Raw genomic sequence first — 15,949 nt, 5'->3', positions numbered from 1 at the left:
CGCCGGCGATGTGTGCGGGGCTCTGCCCGCCGGCGATGTGTGCGGGGTTCTGCCCGCCGGCGATGTGTGCGGGGTTCTGCCCGCCGGCGATGTGTGCGGGGCTCTGCCCGCCGGCGATGTGTGCGGGGCTCTGCCCGCCGGCGATGTGTGCGGGGCTCTGCCCGCCGGCGATGTGTGCGGGGTTCTGCCCGCCGGCGATGTGTGCGGGGTTCTGCCCGCCGGCGATGTGTGCGGGGCTCTGCCCGCCGGCGATGTGTGCGGGGCTCTGCCCGCCGGCGATGTGTGCGGGGCTCTGCCCGCCGGCGATGTGTGCGGGGCTCTGCCCGCCGGCGATGTGTGCGGGGCTCTGCCCGCCGGCGATGTGTGCGGGGCTCTGCCCGCCGGCGATGTGTGCGGGGTTCTGCCCGCCGGCGATGTGTGCGGGGCTCTGCCCGCCGGCGATGTGTGCGGGGTTCTGCCCGCCGGCGATGTGTGCGGGGCTTTGCCCGCCGGCGATGTGTGTGTGTGTGTGTGCAGGCATCGTCCGATGGGACCACAAGTCCCATCGGGCTCTGCCTGCTACACTGACAGTAAGTGACACATTAGCCAATGATGGGACAGTAGTAGTCCCATCATCCGGCTAATGTGTTGAATGTAAAAAAAAAAACATACACAGTACATACATACATACATCACACACCATGCGGCGACATGCGCCATGAGACGACATGCACCATGTGACATGCACCATGCGACAACATGCGACATGTACCATGTGACATGCACCATGCGACGACATACTGCATGCGACGACATGCACCATGTGACATGCACCATGCGGCGACATGCTGCATGCACCATGCGACAACATGTGACGACATGCACCATGCGACGACATGCACCATGCGACGACATGCGACATGCACCATGTGACATGCACCATGCTACATGCACCATGTGGCGACATGCACCATGCGACGACATGCACCATGCGGCAACATGCACCATGCGACGACATGCACCATGCGGCGACATGCACCATGCGACGACATGCACCATGCGGCGACATACGACATGCACCATGCGGCGACATGCTACATGCACCATGCGACGACATGCAACATGCACCATGCGACGATATGCACCATGCGGCGACATGCACCATGCGACGACATGCACCATGCGGCGACATACGACATGCACCATGCGACATGCAACATGCACCATGCGATGACATGCTACATGCACCATGCGACGACATGCACCATGCGGCGACATGCACCATGCGGCGACATGCTGCATGCACCATGCGACAACATGCGACATGCACCATGCGACGACATGCACCATGCAACGACATGCACCATGCAACGACATGCGACATACAGTACATACATACATACTACAGACATACAGTACATATAACATAGAGTACATACTCACCATCACTTGTCACTTTGTTCCCCGAAGCCATTGTCACCTGTAAAAAATATTAAAATAATAAACAAACAATATACTCCCTGTCCGCAGAAATCCAATTAAAACGAGTGTCCCACGACGATCTCCCGTGGAGAGCAGGAGCATCAGTCGATGCGACCACTCTCCAGGGGCTCCAGGAACACAATGATGGAAGGTATCCTTCCATCATGTATTCCTCACAAGGTATTCCTACACCCCTGTGAGAAAATAGTCCCTTGTCTCACTATTGGCATTGCTGGGTGAGACATTTTCCCATGCAGCAATTGCCATAAAGTGAGAACAGTGAACTATAGTAACCTCAGTGATGCACTGCAGGAGCCATTGTCTCCTGTCAGTGTGTCACTGAGGGTCCTATAGAGCAGTGACATCACCCGATGTCACTGTTCTATAGGGGAGATCGTCGTGGGACACTCGTTACTAATTGGACTACGGCGGAAAGGTAGTATACGGTTTATTATTTTACTTTTTTTTGCAGGCGCTGAAGTATGGTAAGTATGGTTAAATGAAGAATATTAAAATACTTTTTTCCGATTGTGTGTGTGTTTTATTAACCCTTTCTTACTATTGGATTAGTAATGGATAGGCGTCTTATTGACGCCTCTCCGTTATTAACCCGGCTTAATGTCACCTTACAATAGCAAGGTGACATTAACCCCTTATTACCCCATATCCCACCGCTACTCGGGAGTGGGAAGAGAGGGGCTAAGTGCCGGAATTGGCGCATCTTACAGATGCGCCATTTCTGGGGCGGCTGCGGACTGGTATTTGTAGCCGGGGGGGTTCCAATATCCATGGCCCCTCTCTAGGCTATGAATATCAGCCTGCAGCTGTCTGCGTAGCCTTTCTGGCTATAAAATATAGGGGGATCCCACGTCATTTTTTTGGGGGGGTCTCCCTATTTTAATAGCCAGTAAAGGCTACACAGACAGCTGCGGGCTGGTATTCATAGCAGGCTACAGATATTGGCCCCGGCCGTCGGCTTTCCCCCTCTGGCGCAGAAAATTGCGCGGGAGCCCACGCCGTTTTTTTTTTTTCTTTTTAAATTCATCGCTCATTAAGGCCTCTTTCACTCTTGCGTCAGTACGGGTCCATCGCTATGCGTCGGGCCGACGTACCGACGCACGTTGTGAAATTTGTGCACGACGTGGGCAGCGGATGCAGTTTTTCAACGCATCCGCTGCCCATTCTGAAGTGCGGGGAGGAGGGGGCGGAGTTTCTGCCGCAAATGCGCGGTAGAAAATGGCGGGCGAGCCGGCCAAAAAAATTTTCAATTGAACGTTTTTTTTGTGCCGACGGTCCGCCAAAACACGACGGATCCATAGCACGACGGAGGCGATATCTGGCCATCCGTCACGATCCGTCGCTAATACAAGTCTATGGGTAAAACGCATCCTGCGAGCACATTTGCAGGATCCGTTTATTTGCACCGGATCGTTTTTTCCGCCAGATCCGTTTTTTTCAACCGGATCCGTTTTTTTCCGCCGGATCCATTTTATTCCACCGGATGTTTTTTTTCCGCCAGATCTGTTTTTTCTCATAGAGTTGTATTAGCGCCGGATTGCGCCTGGTGGCCACACGTTTAATCCGTTTTTGCAGGATCCGTCAAAAAAGCTGTTTCCACCGGACGGAAAACACATACAGAGGAACGGTTTTTCGGTACGTTGAAAAAATGCACAGCGACGGATCTAGCAAGAAACGGATGAAACATGTGGCCATCAGACGCACTCCGGCGCTAATACAACTCTATGAGAAAAAAACGGATCTGGCGGAAAAAAACGATCAGGTGGTAAAAAACGGATACGGCGGAAAAAAAAAGATCCGGCAGAAAAAAAAAGATCCGGCGAAAAAAAACGGATCCTGCAAATGTGCTCGCAGGATGTGTTTTGTACCCATAGACTTGTATTAGCAACGTATCCGTCTTGTTTTGGCGGACACAACGCACAAAAAAAAGTTCAATGTAACTTTTTTTGTGCGACGTGTCTGCCATTTCCGACCACGCATGCGTGGCTGGAACTCCACCCCCTCCTCCACGCTCATCACAATGGGCAGCGGATGCGTTGTAAAACTGCATCCGCTGCCCACGTTGTGCTAAAGTTAGCATAACGTCCGTCGGTACGTCTGGCCTAAGGTTTGCGACCGCCCCGTACCGACGCAAGTGTGAAAGTAGCCTTACATCTGAATTTGCTGAGTATAATGCAGCCACCCCAGAGTATAATGTAGCCCCCATAGAATATAATGCAGCCCCCCATAGTATATCAGACATCCTCCCCCATAGAATATAATATACCCCCCATAGTATATAAGACAGCCTCCCCCATAGAATAGAATATACCCCCGCAATAGTATATAACACAGCCACATAGTATATAACACGGCCTCCCCCATAGAATATAATATACCTCCCATAGTATATATCAAAGCCCGCATATAATATAGCACAACTTGCATAGTATATAGCACAGCCCACATAATATAGCACAGCCCGCGTAGTAGTATACAGCACAGCCCGTGTAGTAGTATACAGCACAGCCCGGGTCGTAGTATATACAGCACAACACGCGTAGTAGTATATACAGCACAGCCCGCGGAGTAGTATACACAGCACAGCCCACACAGTGGTACATACACAGCACAGCCCACACAGTGGTATATACACAGCACAGCCCACACAGTGGTACATACACAGCACAGCCCACACAGTGGTATATACACAGCCCAGCCCACACAGTGGTATATACACAGCACAGCCCACACAGTGGTACATACACAGCACAGCCCACACAGTGGTATATACACAGCACAGCCCACACAGTGGTATATACACAGCACAGCCCACACAGTGGTATATACACAGCACAGCCCACACAGTAGTATATACAGCACAACCCACATCTCATCCCCCCGATAATGGCTCCACACTCTCCTCACCTTTCCTCTTGCCCGCGCTGCTCCTGTCTCGGCGGCTGCAGTCTGCCCGGGACACAGCAGGTGCGCGATGATATGACGTCATCGCGCACCCACAGTGTTAGAGGCAGACGGGGAATGATGGGAGAGGGAGCGTCATTGCATTGAACTATACTGGCGTCATAGACGCTGGTGTAGTTGAATGCGGCGGCGGCACTGGCGGGAGTAGGGGGGAAAGAGTGCAGCGGCCCACTACTGGCACCGGCCCTTCTAGCATTTGCCAGAAGTGCCCGATGGCCAGTCCGGCCCTGGTCACTGCCCACACACTTCCCTCCTCCTGAACTGCAGCGTTTCTCGGACCCACATCCGCAGCAAAACTGCAGATATTTGTTACATCTCAATTAAAGTCTAAGGCCGGAGTCACACTACAGTGAGATACGGCAGAGTGTCGCAGGTTAAAACCAAGCTCTGGCACTGGCACTCCGGAGCGGAGCGTGCGACTCCATGTATTGCTGTGCAGCCGCACGCTCCGCTCCAGAGTGCCGGGGCCAGAGCTTGGTTTTAACCTGCGAGACTCGGCCGTATCTCGCTGTAGTGTGATCCCGGCGTAAGCGTGCAGAAACGCTGCAGTACGGCACAAAAGAAGTGGCATGCTGCGGAGAAAAAAAAAAGCTGCGTTTCGGTGCGGCCTTTTCCGCAGCATGTGCACAACAAGTCTGCGGCTCCCATAGACTTGCATTGGTTGTGCACAACACTGTGGATTTAATGCAATTCCGTACGGCAAAAAACGCTGCGGATCTGCAATCAAATCCGCAACGTGTGCACACAGTCTTAGCATTTAGTGAACCTAGCAAAAAGCCAAGCAAAAAACAAGTGTGGGATTGCACTTTTTTTGCAATTTCATCGCACTTTGAATTTTTTTCACATTTTCTACTACACGATATGGTAAAACCAATGGTGTCGTTCAAATGTAGAACTTGTCCCGCAAAAAATAAGTCCTCACATGGCCGTATTGACGGAAACATTATGGCTCTGGAAAGAAGGGGAGCGATAAACAAAAAAATGTCCAGGGGTGAATGGGTTTAGAAACATGGATATGGACATCTCTATGGAAATAGATATATAGATATATTTGTATGTATCTATCCCATATCTATCTAATTCTATCTATCTATTTATCTATCTATCTATTATCTATCTATCTACCGTAATATCTATGTATCTATCTAATATCTATCTATCTAATATCTATCTATCTATCTATCTATCTATCTATCTAATATCTATCTATCTATCTAATATCTATCTATCTATCTATCTATCTATCTATCTATCTATCGTTCTATCTATCCCACATCTATCTATCTATTATCTATCTATTTATCTATCTATCTATTATCTATCTATCTATCTATCTAATATCTATCTATCTATCTAATATCTATCTATCTAATATCTATCTATCTATCTATCTAATATCTATCTATCTATCTAATATCTATCTATCTATCTATCTATCTATCTATCTATCTATCTATCTATCGTTCTATCTATCCCACATCTATCTATCTATCTATCTATCTATCTATCTATCTATCTATCTATCTATCCCATATCTATCTCTCTCTCTCTTTCTCTATCTAATATCTATCTATCTATCTATCTATCTATCTATCCCATATCTATCTATCTATCTAATATCTATCTATCTATTTATTTATAATAAAAAAAAATAAAAAAAATAAAAAAGGTTCCTCGCATCATGTTCTCATACACTTTATCAGTATTAGCCCTCTGTGTCTGTACTGCTACATACTTAGGCAGGTAACTGGTTCATGCAGCTTTACATGAACACCTGAGCCTTACACTATAGCTGGTCCGAATAACTAAAGCAATTGTTACCATCCACCTCTCGTGTCTCCCCTTTTCCCCATAGTTTGTAAGCTTGCGAGCAGGGCCCTCACTCCTCCTGGTATCTGTTTTGAACTGTATTTCTGTTATGCTGTAATGTCTATTGTCTGTACAAGTCCCCTCTATAATTTGTAAAGCGCTGCGGAATATGTTGGCGCTATATAAATAAAATTATTATTATTATTATTATCTATCTATCTATCTATCTATCTATCTATCTATCTATCTATCTATCTATCTATCTATCTATCCCATATCTATCCCATATCTATCTCTCTATCTATCTATCTATCTATCTATCTATCTATCTATCTATCTATCTATCTATCTATCTCTGTGTGTAATGGAGTGTGGGTTGGACAAATGTAAAAGAGGAGTTGGACAGAAATGACACCACAAATCTTTTTGAAGAGAGAGGAGGGAGAGGAGGGAGGGGTTTGGGTGTGTTTTTGGAGTGGGTGTGCTAGGTTCGGGCTTAGTGGCAGTGCAAAGCATCATGGAACTTATAGTATTAGGGCACAATAAGGAAGTTGTCGATTAACCTCATGAGAGCTGAATCCAGCACTGAAGATGTGCTGCTACAGCATGATAACAGGTAATATTGTTAAAATAAACACAGTAGATGTTTTCAGTGGCACATAATAGCAAGATTTATGAAAAAAAAAAAAAACTTTATAGTAGTGGACAACTTCTTTAACCTTAAAGTTAGAGCTATACTTTATCAATTTACCAATTTTCATTAATTATCAACAATTCTGAGATTTCAGTGTTACAATAAAAAAAATCTACAGTTTCTTCTCAGAAAATTAGAATATCATCAAAAAGTTAGTTTATTTCAGCTCTTCAATGCAAAAAAAGTGAAACTCATATCATATAGCAGTGTTCCCCAACTCCAGTCCTCAAGAGCCACCAACAGGTCATATTTTCAGAATTTCCTTAGCATTGCCCAGGTGATAATTGCATTACCTGGAAAGGCAAGAATTCCATCACCTGTGCAATACTAAGGAAATCTTGAATACCTGACCTGTTGGTGGCTCTTGAGGACCGGAGTTGGGGAGCACTGTCATATAGAGTCATTACAAACAGAGTAATCTATTTCAAGTGTTTATTTCTGTTTATGTTGATGATTATGGAAACCCAAAAGTCATTATCTCAGTAAATTAGAATAATTGACAAACACACCTGCAAAGGCGGCTCCACAATCATGGGGAAGACTGCTGACTTGACAGATGTCCAGAAGGCAGTCATTGATACACTCCACGAGGAGGGTAAGCCACAAAAAATCATTGCTAACGAAGCAGGCTGTTCACAGAGTGCTGTATCCAAGTATATTAAGGGAAAGTTGAGTGAAAGGAAAAAGTGTGGTAGAAAAGGATGCACAAGCAACCGGGATAACTGCAGCCTTGAAAGGATTGTTAAGAAAAGGCCATTCAAAAATTTGGGGAAGATTCACAACGAGCGGACTGCTGCTGGAGTAATTGCGTCAAGAGCCACTACACACAGATGTATCCAGTACATGAGCTACAAGTGTCGCATTCCTTGTGTCAAGCCACTCATGACCAAAAGAAAACTCCAGAAGCATCTTTGCCTGTTGCTCAGTGGTCCAAGGTGTTGTTTTGAGATGAAAGTAAATTTTGCATTTCATTTTGAAATCAACATCCTAGAGTGTAGAGGAAGAGTGAAGAGGCACACAATCCAAGCTGCTTCAGGTCTAGCGTGAAGTTTCCACAATCAGTGATGGTTTGGGGAGCCATGTCATTTGCTGGTCTAGGTCCACTGTGTTTTATCAAGACTAAAGTCAGTGCAGCCGTCTACCAGGTAATTTTAGAGCACTTCATGCTTCCCTCTGCTGATAAGCTTTTTGGAGATGGAAATTTCATTCTCCAGCAGGACTTGGCACCTGTCCACACTGCCAAAAGTACCTATACCTGGTTTAAAAATAACAGTATCACTGTGCTTTATTGGCCAGCAAACTCACCTGACCTTAACCCCATAAAGAATCTATGGGGTATTGTCAAGAGGAAGATGAGACACCAGACCCAACAATGCAGACAAGCTGAAGGCTGCTATCAAAGCAACTTGGGCTTCCATAACTCCTCAGCAGCGCCACAAGCCGATTGCCTCTATGCCACATGGCATTGATGCAGTAATTGATGCAAAAGGATCCCCGACCAAGTATTAAGTGCATTTACTGAATATACATTTCACTAGGCCAACATTTCGGATTTTAAGCACTTGTATATTACAGCCATAATAGCTGAAGCTTTGTCCTACAGTCCCACTTTTCTCTATGTATCTCTGGTAAATTCCTTTACTATCTTTATATCTGTTATTTTGCTTCTTCATCCACACAGAACAAGACTGTTTGTGGATTACACATTTTGCAAGAGGATTATCAAGTGATTTTGTAGTTAATAGTAGCTTCATAAACTGAGTGGACTTAAAGTGCAAATGCACACATGTCCTTGCCAGCTGTTCCTAGACACCAGTCTGCCTATTCTTAGGGGCTGTAGAAACTTATCATCCTAAATATTTTGTCCGTCTTCATCATATGGGAGACTGGATACTGCCGACAACAGTAGAGATTAATTAGCGACGCTCCCTATTCATTAAGCAGCACTAATCTAATAAGACCAAATCAATGTTCCACTAATTTACATGGTGAACTAGCACAGCTGCAAGCTTAGGATGGCACTGGCGCCTGACTAATGAGCCACAATTATTTCAAATGTCCCCACCCGTGCCCCTGAATTTGCAGACAGTCTGTTTAAAGTATATGGTACCAACAGCCAAAAGCATATTTTATGTACTCTACTATTATTCTAATGTACACAGCGTTTTATTGCTCTCTTGGGGTCTTTGATTGACAAAGTTTAACCTTTCTACTGTTATAGCGCAGATAAAATCCAGAGTATTTTAGCTTGAATTTGAGAACATAAAAAATGAATAAAATATTATATATTTTTACTGTCAATTTTCACTACGCTAAAAATGTGCTGTTGTAATTAGTGGATGCTATTGGAAAAATCAGCACGCAAACAACAAGAGAAGCTAACATGCTGAAGATTTTAAAAATTCACCACTGGTCAATGTATGCAGCAGAAAAATAGTACAGTGGGTATGAGACTTCTATAAATTCCATATACTTTACTGGAACTATAATACGCTGTACTTTTTTATGTGAAAAAAATTATACTCATCGAAAACTCATCATGGGAACTTATCTAAAGATAAAAAAGTACTGTAAACTCTTCCTGAAAAGACAGGAAGTAAAAATCTAAAAAGCCCCAGTGGCCAGTGTGAAAATTACAGGATTACTAAATCTAATTTTTTTTTTAACCCCTTAACCCCCGGGACATTTTCCATTTTTGTGTTTTCATTTTTTGGTCCTCTTATTCCCAAAGCCATAACTTTTTTATTTTTCAGTCAATATGGCCATGTCAGGCTTATTTGTGGGACAAGTTGTACTTTTGAACGACACCATTGGTTTTAACATATTGTGTACTGGAAAATGGGAAAAATTCTAAGTGAAATTGCAAAAAAGTGCAATTCCACACTTGTTTTTTGTTTTTGTTTTTTACCATGTTCATTAAATGCTAAAACTGACTTACCGTTATGATTTTCCAGGTTATTACGAGTTCACAGACACCAATTATGTTTAGGTTCTTTTTTATTTAAGTGGTGAAAAAAAATCAGTGTTTGTTAAAAAAAAAAATGGCGCCATTTTCCGAGATCTGCTGTCTCCATTTATCACGATCTGGGGCTGGGTGACGGCTTATTTTTTGCAACGTAGTGGCTACCAATAAAACGTTATTTTGGAGTTTTGAATTTTTTTTCTCACTACACCATTTAGCAATCAGATTAATTATTCTTTTATATTGAATGCAGGCGATTCTGAACACGGCAATACCAAGCCCTATACATTTCCAGAAAAGAAAAAAAAGCATTTATAGTTCTACAAACAATAACTTGATGGAGTTATTAATGTATAATTGAAATGTTTATATGTATAAATATATAATCCTGCTTTCACCCATTAAGCACATTACATATGCATTGCGGATGACAAAAATGACCTATATAGCCATCCTAACGTTACACCTGCCTGTTAGAAAAGATTGTTCAGTACAGTAGGTTCTACAATAACTTTATAACATATTGTTTTATTTTTATAGTTAATAACCCTAAGGACGAATCCTGATGCAGCAACTCAGAACAGAAGATTTCATTTCACACAAAATCAGAAAAAAGAAGATTCAAAGACATCAACGTCAGTCACCAGCGTAAATCAAGCCAGCACATCCCGACTAGAAGGACTGCAGTCAGAAAATCATCGATTACGGATGAAAATCACAGAGGTACTTTCAGTTTCCGAATTGCAGGACCTTTAAAATGCAGGAGCTTTGTGATTTCTACAAAGGAAAGTGATAAAACAACATGTGGGGTTCAGTTATGGGCTCCACAGAAACATAGGGATTGTACACTTTATTTTAACAAATATGTTGAGGAGTTGATTTTATAATAAAGAGACAAATGCTGGAGAGGATAAAAAGCCCAAAATAGGGTTTTGTCAGGATTAAACCTTAATAAAAGAACATGCACAATAGTGCTGACCTGGTGCTGTTGTGTGCACATAACCACTGATAGAGTAAAAGGCTGCTGCAGACCCACGGTGAAAAATGGAAGAAACAAAACTGCAAGTAATGGGTTAATCTGCACCACCGTGGAGAAAGAACAAGGGATACAAATCCAAATTTAGGCAATTTGATCATCAATGCTTTCCAAGTTTTACAACTTCATCAGAACAAACCACAATATCATGGTTTGTCCTGATGAGGAGTTGATTTTGTGACTCTTAGGCCAGGGTCACACTTGCGAGTGTGATGCGAGAAACTCGCGCATCAATACCCGGTACTGCCGCTTGCACTCTGACCGTAACGTGTGGCTGCATAGAAATACATGCAGCTGCACGCTCCGGTCCTGAGTGCCAGCGGCAGTGCCAGGTATTGATTCGAGTTTCTCGCATCACACTCGCAAGCGTGTCCCCGGCCTTAATATCATATAGGTATTACAGGTTCATGGCTGATTTTCTCTGTGGGAAATGCCTCCCGCAAGCAACTTTCCTCACACACAGCTCTTTTAGCCTATGGCAGCTATTAGAGAAACATGTGACTTGTTCTGTCCATTAGCCATTGAAAAATACTGCACATAAGAAAGCTCAATTGGAGAAGGCTAATTTACAGGTCTGGTCAATGTACCCTCCATCAGCAACAATTTTTTTTTTTAATTAAAAGGCTTGAATGCTACTGGCCAACCCCTTATTAATTAATGACACAATTAAGCTGCATAAAATTTAAAATATATACTTAAGGCCAGGGTCACATAAACGTACAGCATCCGATGCGATATGCTAATGACACTGAGCTCCAGCTCTGCTACGAGCGTGAGCCGAGTGTCAGTGAAATGTGCTCCAATCCTCTTGCATGAGAGAATGGCAGCACAAGTGCGGAGGAGATGGAGAAACTAATTTCTCCATCTCCTCCATTGCCAGCGTCCGCGGTAATCGCATCCGAGTACAATCTGAAGTTTTGCATGCACCCATAGACTTGTATGGGTGCGCATCATGCGAGATACGCTGCCACTCACAGCATGCACCTAGTTTTTTCTCATGTTAACTCGGCATGAGAAAATAAACACACTGCTCCATTGTATAGTATTGGAGCAAGTGCTATCCGATGAAACATCTACCAAACCATAATAAGACCCAATAATCAAGCTTATCCCAATATTATGGGTTTGCAGGATAAATAGAATAACATTTATTTAATGTTGCTGTCTGCGATTCCTCCTCACATATGTCAGAGTGAATGTACAAAAGACATAGATACACCAGGTATCAACATATCACTTTTAAATACTAAAGTCTATACAGGTCCTTCTCAAAAAATTAGCATATAGTGTTAAATTTCATTATTTACCATAATGTAATGATTACAATTAAACTTTCATATATTATAGATTCATTATCCACCAACTGAAATTTGTCAGGTCTTTTATTGTTTTAATACTGATGATTTTGGCATACAACTCCTGATAACCCAAAAAACCTGTCTCAATAAATTAGCATATTTCACCCATCCAATCAAATAAAAGTGTTTTTTAATAACAAACAAAAAAACCAACAAATAATAATGTTCAGTTATGCACTCAATACTTGGTCGGGAATCCTTTGGCAGAAATGACTGCTTCAATGCGGCGTGGCATGGAGGCAATCAGCCTGTGACACTGCTGAGATGTTATGGAGGCCCAGGATGCTTCAATAGCGGCCTTAAGCTCATCCAGAGTGTTGGGTCTTGCGTCTCTCAACTTTCTCTTCACAATATCCCACAGATTCTCTATGGGGTTCAGGTCAGGAGAGTTGGCAGGCCAATTGAGCACAGTAATACCATGGTCAGTAAACCATTTACCAGTGGTTTTGGCACTGTGAGCAGGTGCCAGGTCGTGCTGAAAAATGAAATCTTCATCTCCATAAAGCATTTCAGCCGATGGAAGCATGAAGTGCTCCAAAATCTCCTGATAGCTAGCTGCATTGACCCTGCCCTTGATGAAACACAGTGGACCAACACCAGCAGCTGACATGGCACCCCACACCATCACTGACTGTGGGTACTTGACACTGGACTTCAGGCATTTTGGCATTTCCTTCTCCCCAGTCTTCCTCCAGACTCTGGCACCTTGATTTCCGAATGACATGCAAAATTTGCTTTCATCAGAAAAAAGTACTTGGGACCACTTAGCAACAGTCCAGTGCTGCTTCTCTGTAGCTCAAAAGTGGCTTTACCTGGGGAATGCGGCACCTGTAGCCCATTTCCTGCACACGCCTGTGCACGGTGGCTCTGGATGTTTCCACACCAGACTCAGTCCACTGCTTCCTCAGGTTCCCCAAGGTCTGGAATCGGTCCTTCTCCACAATCTTCCTCAGGGTCCGGTCTCCTCTTCTCGTTGTACAGCGTTTTCTGCCACATTGTTTCCTTCCAACAGACTTACCATTGAGGTGCCTTGATGCAGCACTCTGGGAACAGCCTATTTGTTGAGAAATTTCTTTCTGGGTCTTACCCTCTTGCTTGAGGGTGTCAATGATGGCCTTCTTGACATCTGTCAGGTCGCTAGTCTTACCCATGATGGGGGTTTTGAGTAATGAACCAGGCAGGGAGTTTATAAAAGCCTCAGGTATCTTTTGCATGTGTTTAGAGTTAATTAGTTGATTCAGAAGATTAGGGTAATAGGTCGTTTAGAGAACCTTTTCTTGATATGCAAATTTATTGAGACAGGTTTTTTGGGTTATCAGGAGTTGTATGCCAAAATCATCAGTATTAAAACAATAAAAGACCTGACAAATTTCAGTTGGTGGATAATGAATCTATAATATATGAAAGTTTAATTGTAATCATTACATTATGGTAAATAATGAAATTTAACACTATATGCTAATTTTTTGAGAAGGACCTGTATATCTATATAATGGGTGTTCAGTTTAGTGTAGGGCATCAAATAGTTGGACAACCATAAATTAACAATTACCACAATTAGATACAATCAGGGATGAGCAAACATGATTGGTGATACTCAGATATCACTCGAGTATCTGGGTGCTCGGATATGCTCGGCACTCGGCGAGCATTTGTCAGTCCTCAAATTTGAAAAATGAATCCCTGCCCCTCATGTTTGGCTCCTGTTACACAGCAAAGTAGTATGCATTGATTGCCTGCAAGTCACTGTAATTCCAAAGCTATCTTGGTAGAGGCATTACTGTGATTGGCTGGCCATGTGACATCATCAGGGGTTATAAAAGCACAAGTGCAGCCACGCTCGGCACACTAATGCCATTTCACAGCTCAGGGACAGTTCTTATTGGAGGGAGAAAGTGTATGTCCAGGTCTGTGTGTGCACAGTTGAATGAATCAGAGTCCTCTAGCGTTGATACTGGTGCTGATTTTGAACTATCACATTAACAGCCCTTGTTAGGGCTAAACCTGTGCTGTTTGTATCAGATACATTCTGCATTTAGCCTAGGGAGGGACAGTTGCAGGAGCAGGGAGAGTAGCAGAATACAGTCTCTATGCAGGGCTTCGGGCTTTTCAGTCTGTTGCTAAATATACTGTATATCTGCTGCACGTGACCACATTTTGTTTTTTTGGGAGGGAATAAATTGACTATATTGTCATCCATACAGTATTACATGCTCTTTAGTACATTTCAGTGGTATATAACACTCAAAAAAGCACTGAATTTTTTTTCTCGATTCAGTTACTTATCCATAGAGTATTCGATGGTTTGTGGTACACTTCTGTGGTATATAGCACTCTGAAATAGCATATAATTTTTTTCTGGATTCAATTACTCATCCATAGAGTTGTACATGCTTTGTGGTACATTTTGTTGGTATATAACAATCCAAAAAAGTTGAATATTTTTTCTGGATTTAATTACTCATCCATAGAGTATTACGTTATTTTTAATACATTTATGTGCTATATAACACTCAAAAAACAGTTGAAATTTTGTTCTGGATTCAATTACTCAACCATAGAGTATTATGTGATTTGTGGTACATAATGGTGGTATTAAACTCCAAAAAAAACACTTTGACTGCTGTAGGAGACCAATTTTTTTTTTAATTAAAAACAAACTTAATTTCAAGAGAGCTAGCATTTAGAAAATGCATAGGGCGTGCAGTAAGGGACTGAGAAGTAGAAGTGCTGATGATGGTGTATGCAGATGCTGTGGATGGGGGGCAGGTGCGACTATGCCTGTTTCTGGGACACAAGAATTAAGCCCATCTATGACACATAGGTTCTTGTTCCGAGTTTCAGGGAGGCACGGTACATCACTTCTGAAGCCACAGCAGTGGAAACAGGTGGTCGGTTGGATAGCAGATAATGCTTCCAGCATTCTTGGCAGCACCACCCAGTCTTCCACACAGTCCAGTCTCACCAGCCAACAGTCTGTATCACTTAATCCTCACCCAGATCCTGCTTCCTCCCACCATGTTAAGACTGATGATTCCACGCTAGGAGACTTGGAGGAGCTCTGCACTGAAGACATGATAATTTAAATAAGTGTAATTATACTGATGTAAACAGACTTACCACACTTATGCTAGATAGAAGGGACCAAGAGTGAATGAATTGCAGTCTCTGCCTGTGCAATTCTATTAACACTGATAGATGTGAGAGACGCATGTACCTTTCCATGGGATATCGGAGGGCTTTGCGATTGTACAAATGTTTCCAGAATCCTCAGCTTGTTGAGGGAGAAATCCTCTCCCATAACAGCACATGTGCGACTAAATAGCCGGAGCTCTAGTGCCGAGAATGTCTCTGACATGCACAATGGGTCATTGTGCGACAACTCGGTATCATACCAATGTCATTCAATCTGATGCTGGTCTACCCCCTCAAACAGGAATGTGCTATTAAGGTCAATTGTGAATGACTCATTATTTGAATGTAGAAAGCGGGAATTTTCATATGAGAAGTTCAAGTAAGCTGCAGGATATGCATGTATGGACTGACCATGGATCTGATGAACTGAAATCCAGTGAGGAATCGCGTTGAGATATAAAAGAGATGTTTGTGTGAACAGAAGAGTATCATGGAACATGTCTTTTTTATAT

General features: G+C 43.2%; 1 protein-coding gene across 1 annotated transcript in view; it reads left to right on the top strand.

Annotated features, from left to right (window-relative positions):
* GABBR2 (gamma-aminobutyric acid type B receptor subunit 2) overlaps positions 1–15,949 on the top strand; it is a 1,074,198-nt gene that overhangs the window by 959,971 nt on the left and 98,278 nt on the right. Inside the window, exon 16 of the mRNA XM_069730579.1 lies at positions 10,449–10,631. Within this exon, the coding sequence (XP_069586680.1) occupies positions 10,449–10,631 (183 nt within the window). The remainder of the gene's footprint in view (positions 1–10,448; positions 10,632–15,949) is intronic.

This window comes from Ranitomeya imitator, chromosome 6 (assembly GCF_032444005.1).
Source record: "Ranitomeya imitator isolate aRanImi1 chromosome 6, aRanImi1.pri, whole genome shotgun sequence".
Taxonomy (NCBI): domain Eukaryota; kingdom Metazoa; phylum Chordata; class Amphibia; order Anura; family Dendrobatidae; genus Ranitomeya; species Ranitomeya imitator.
This window is presented reverse-complemented; position numbering and strand designations above follow the sequence as displayed.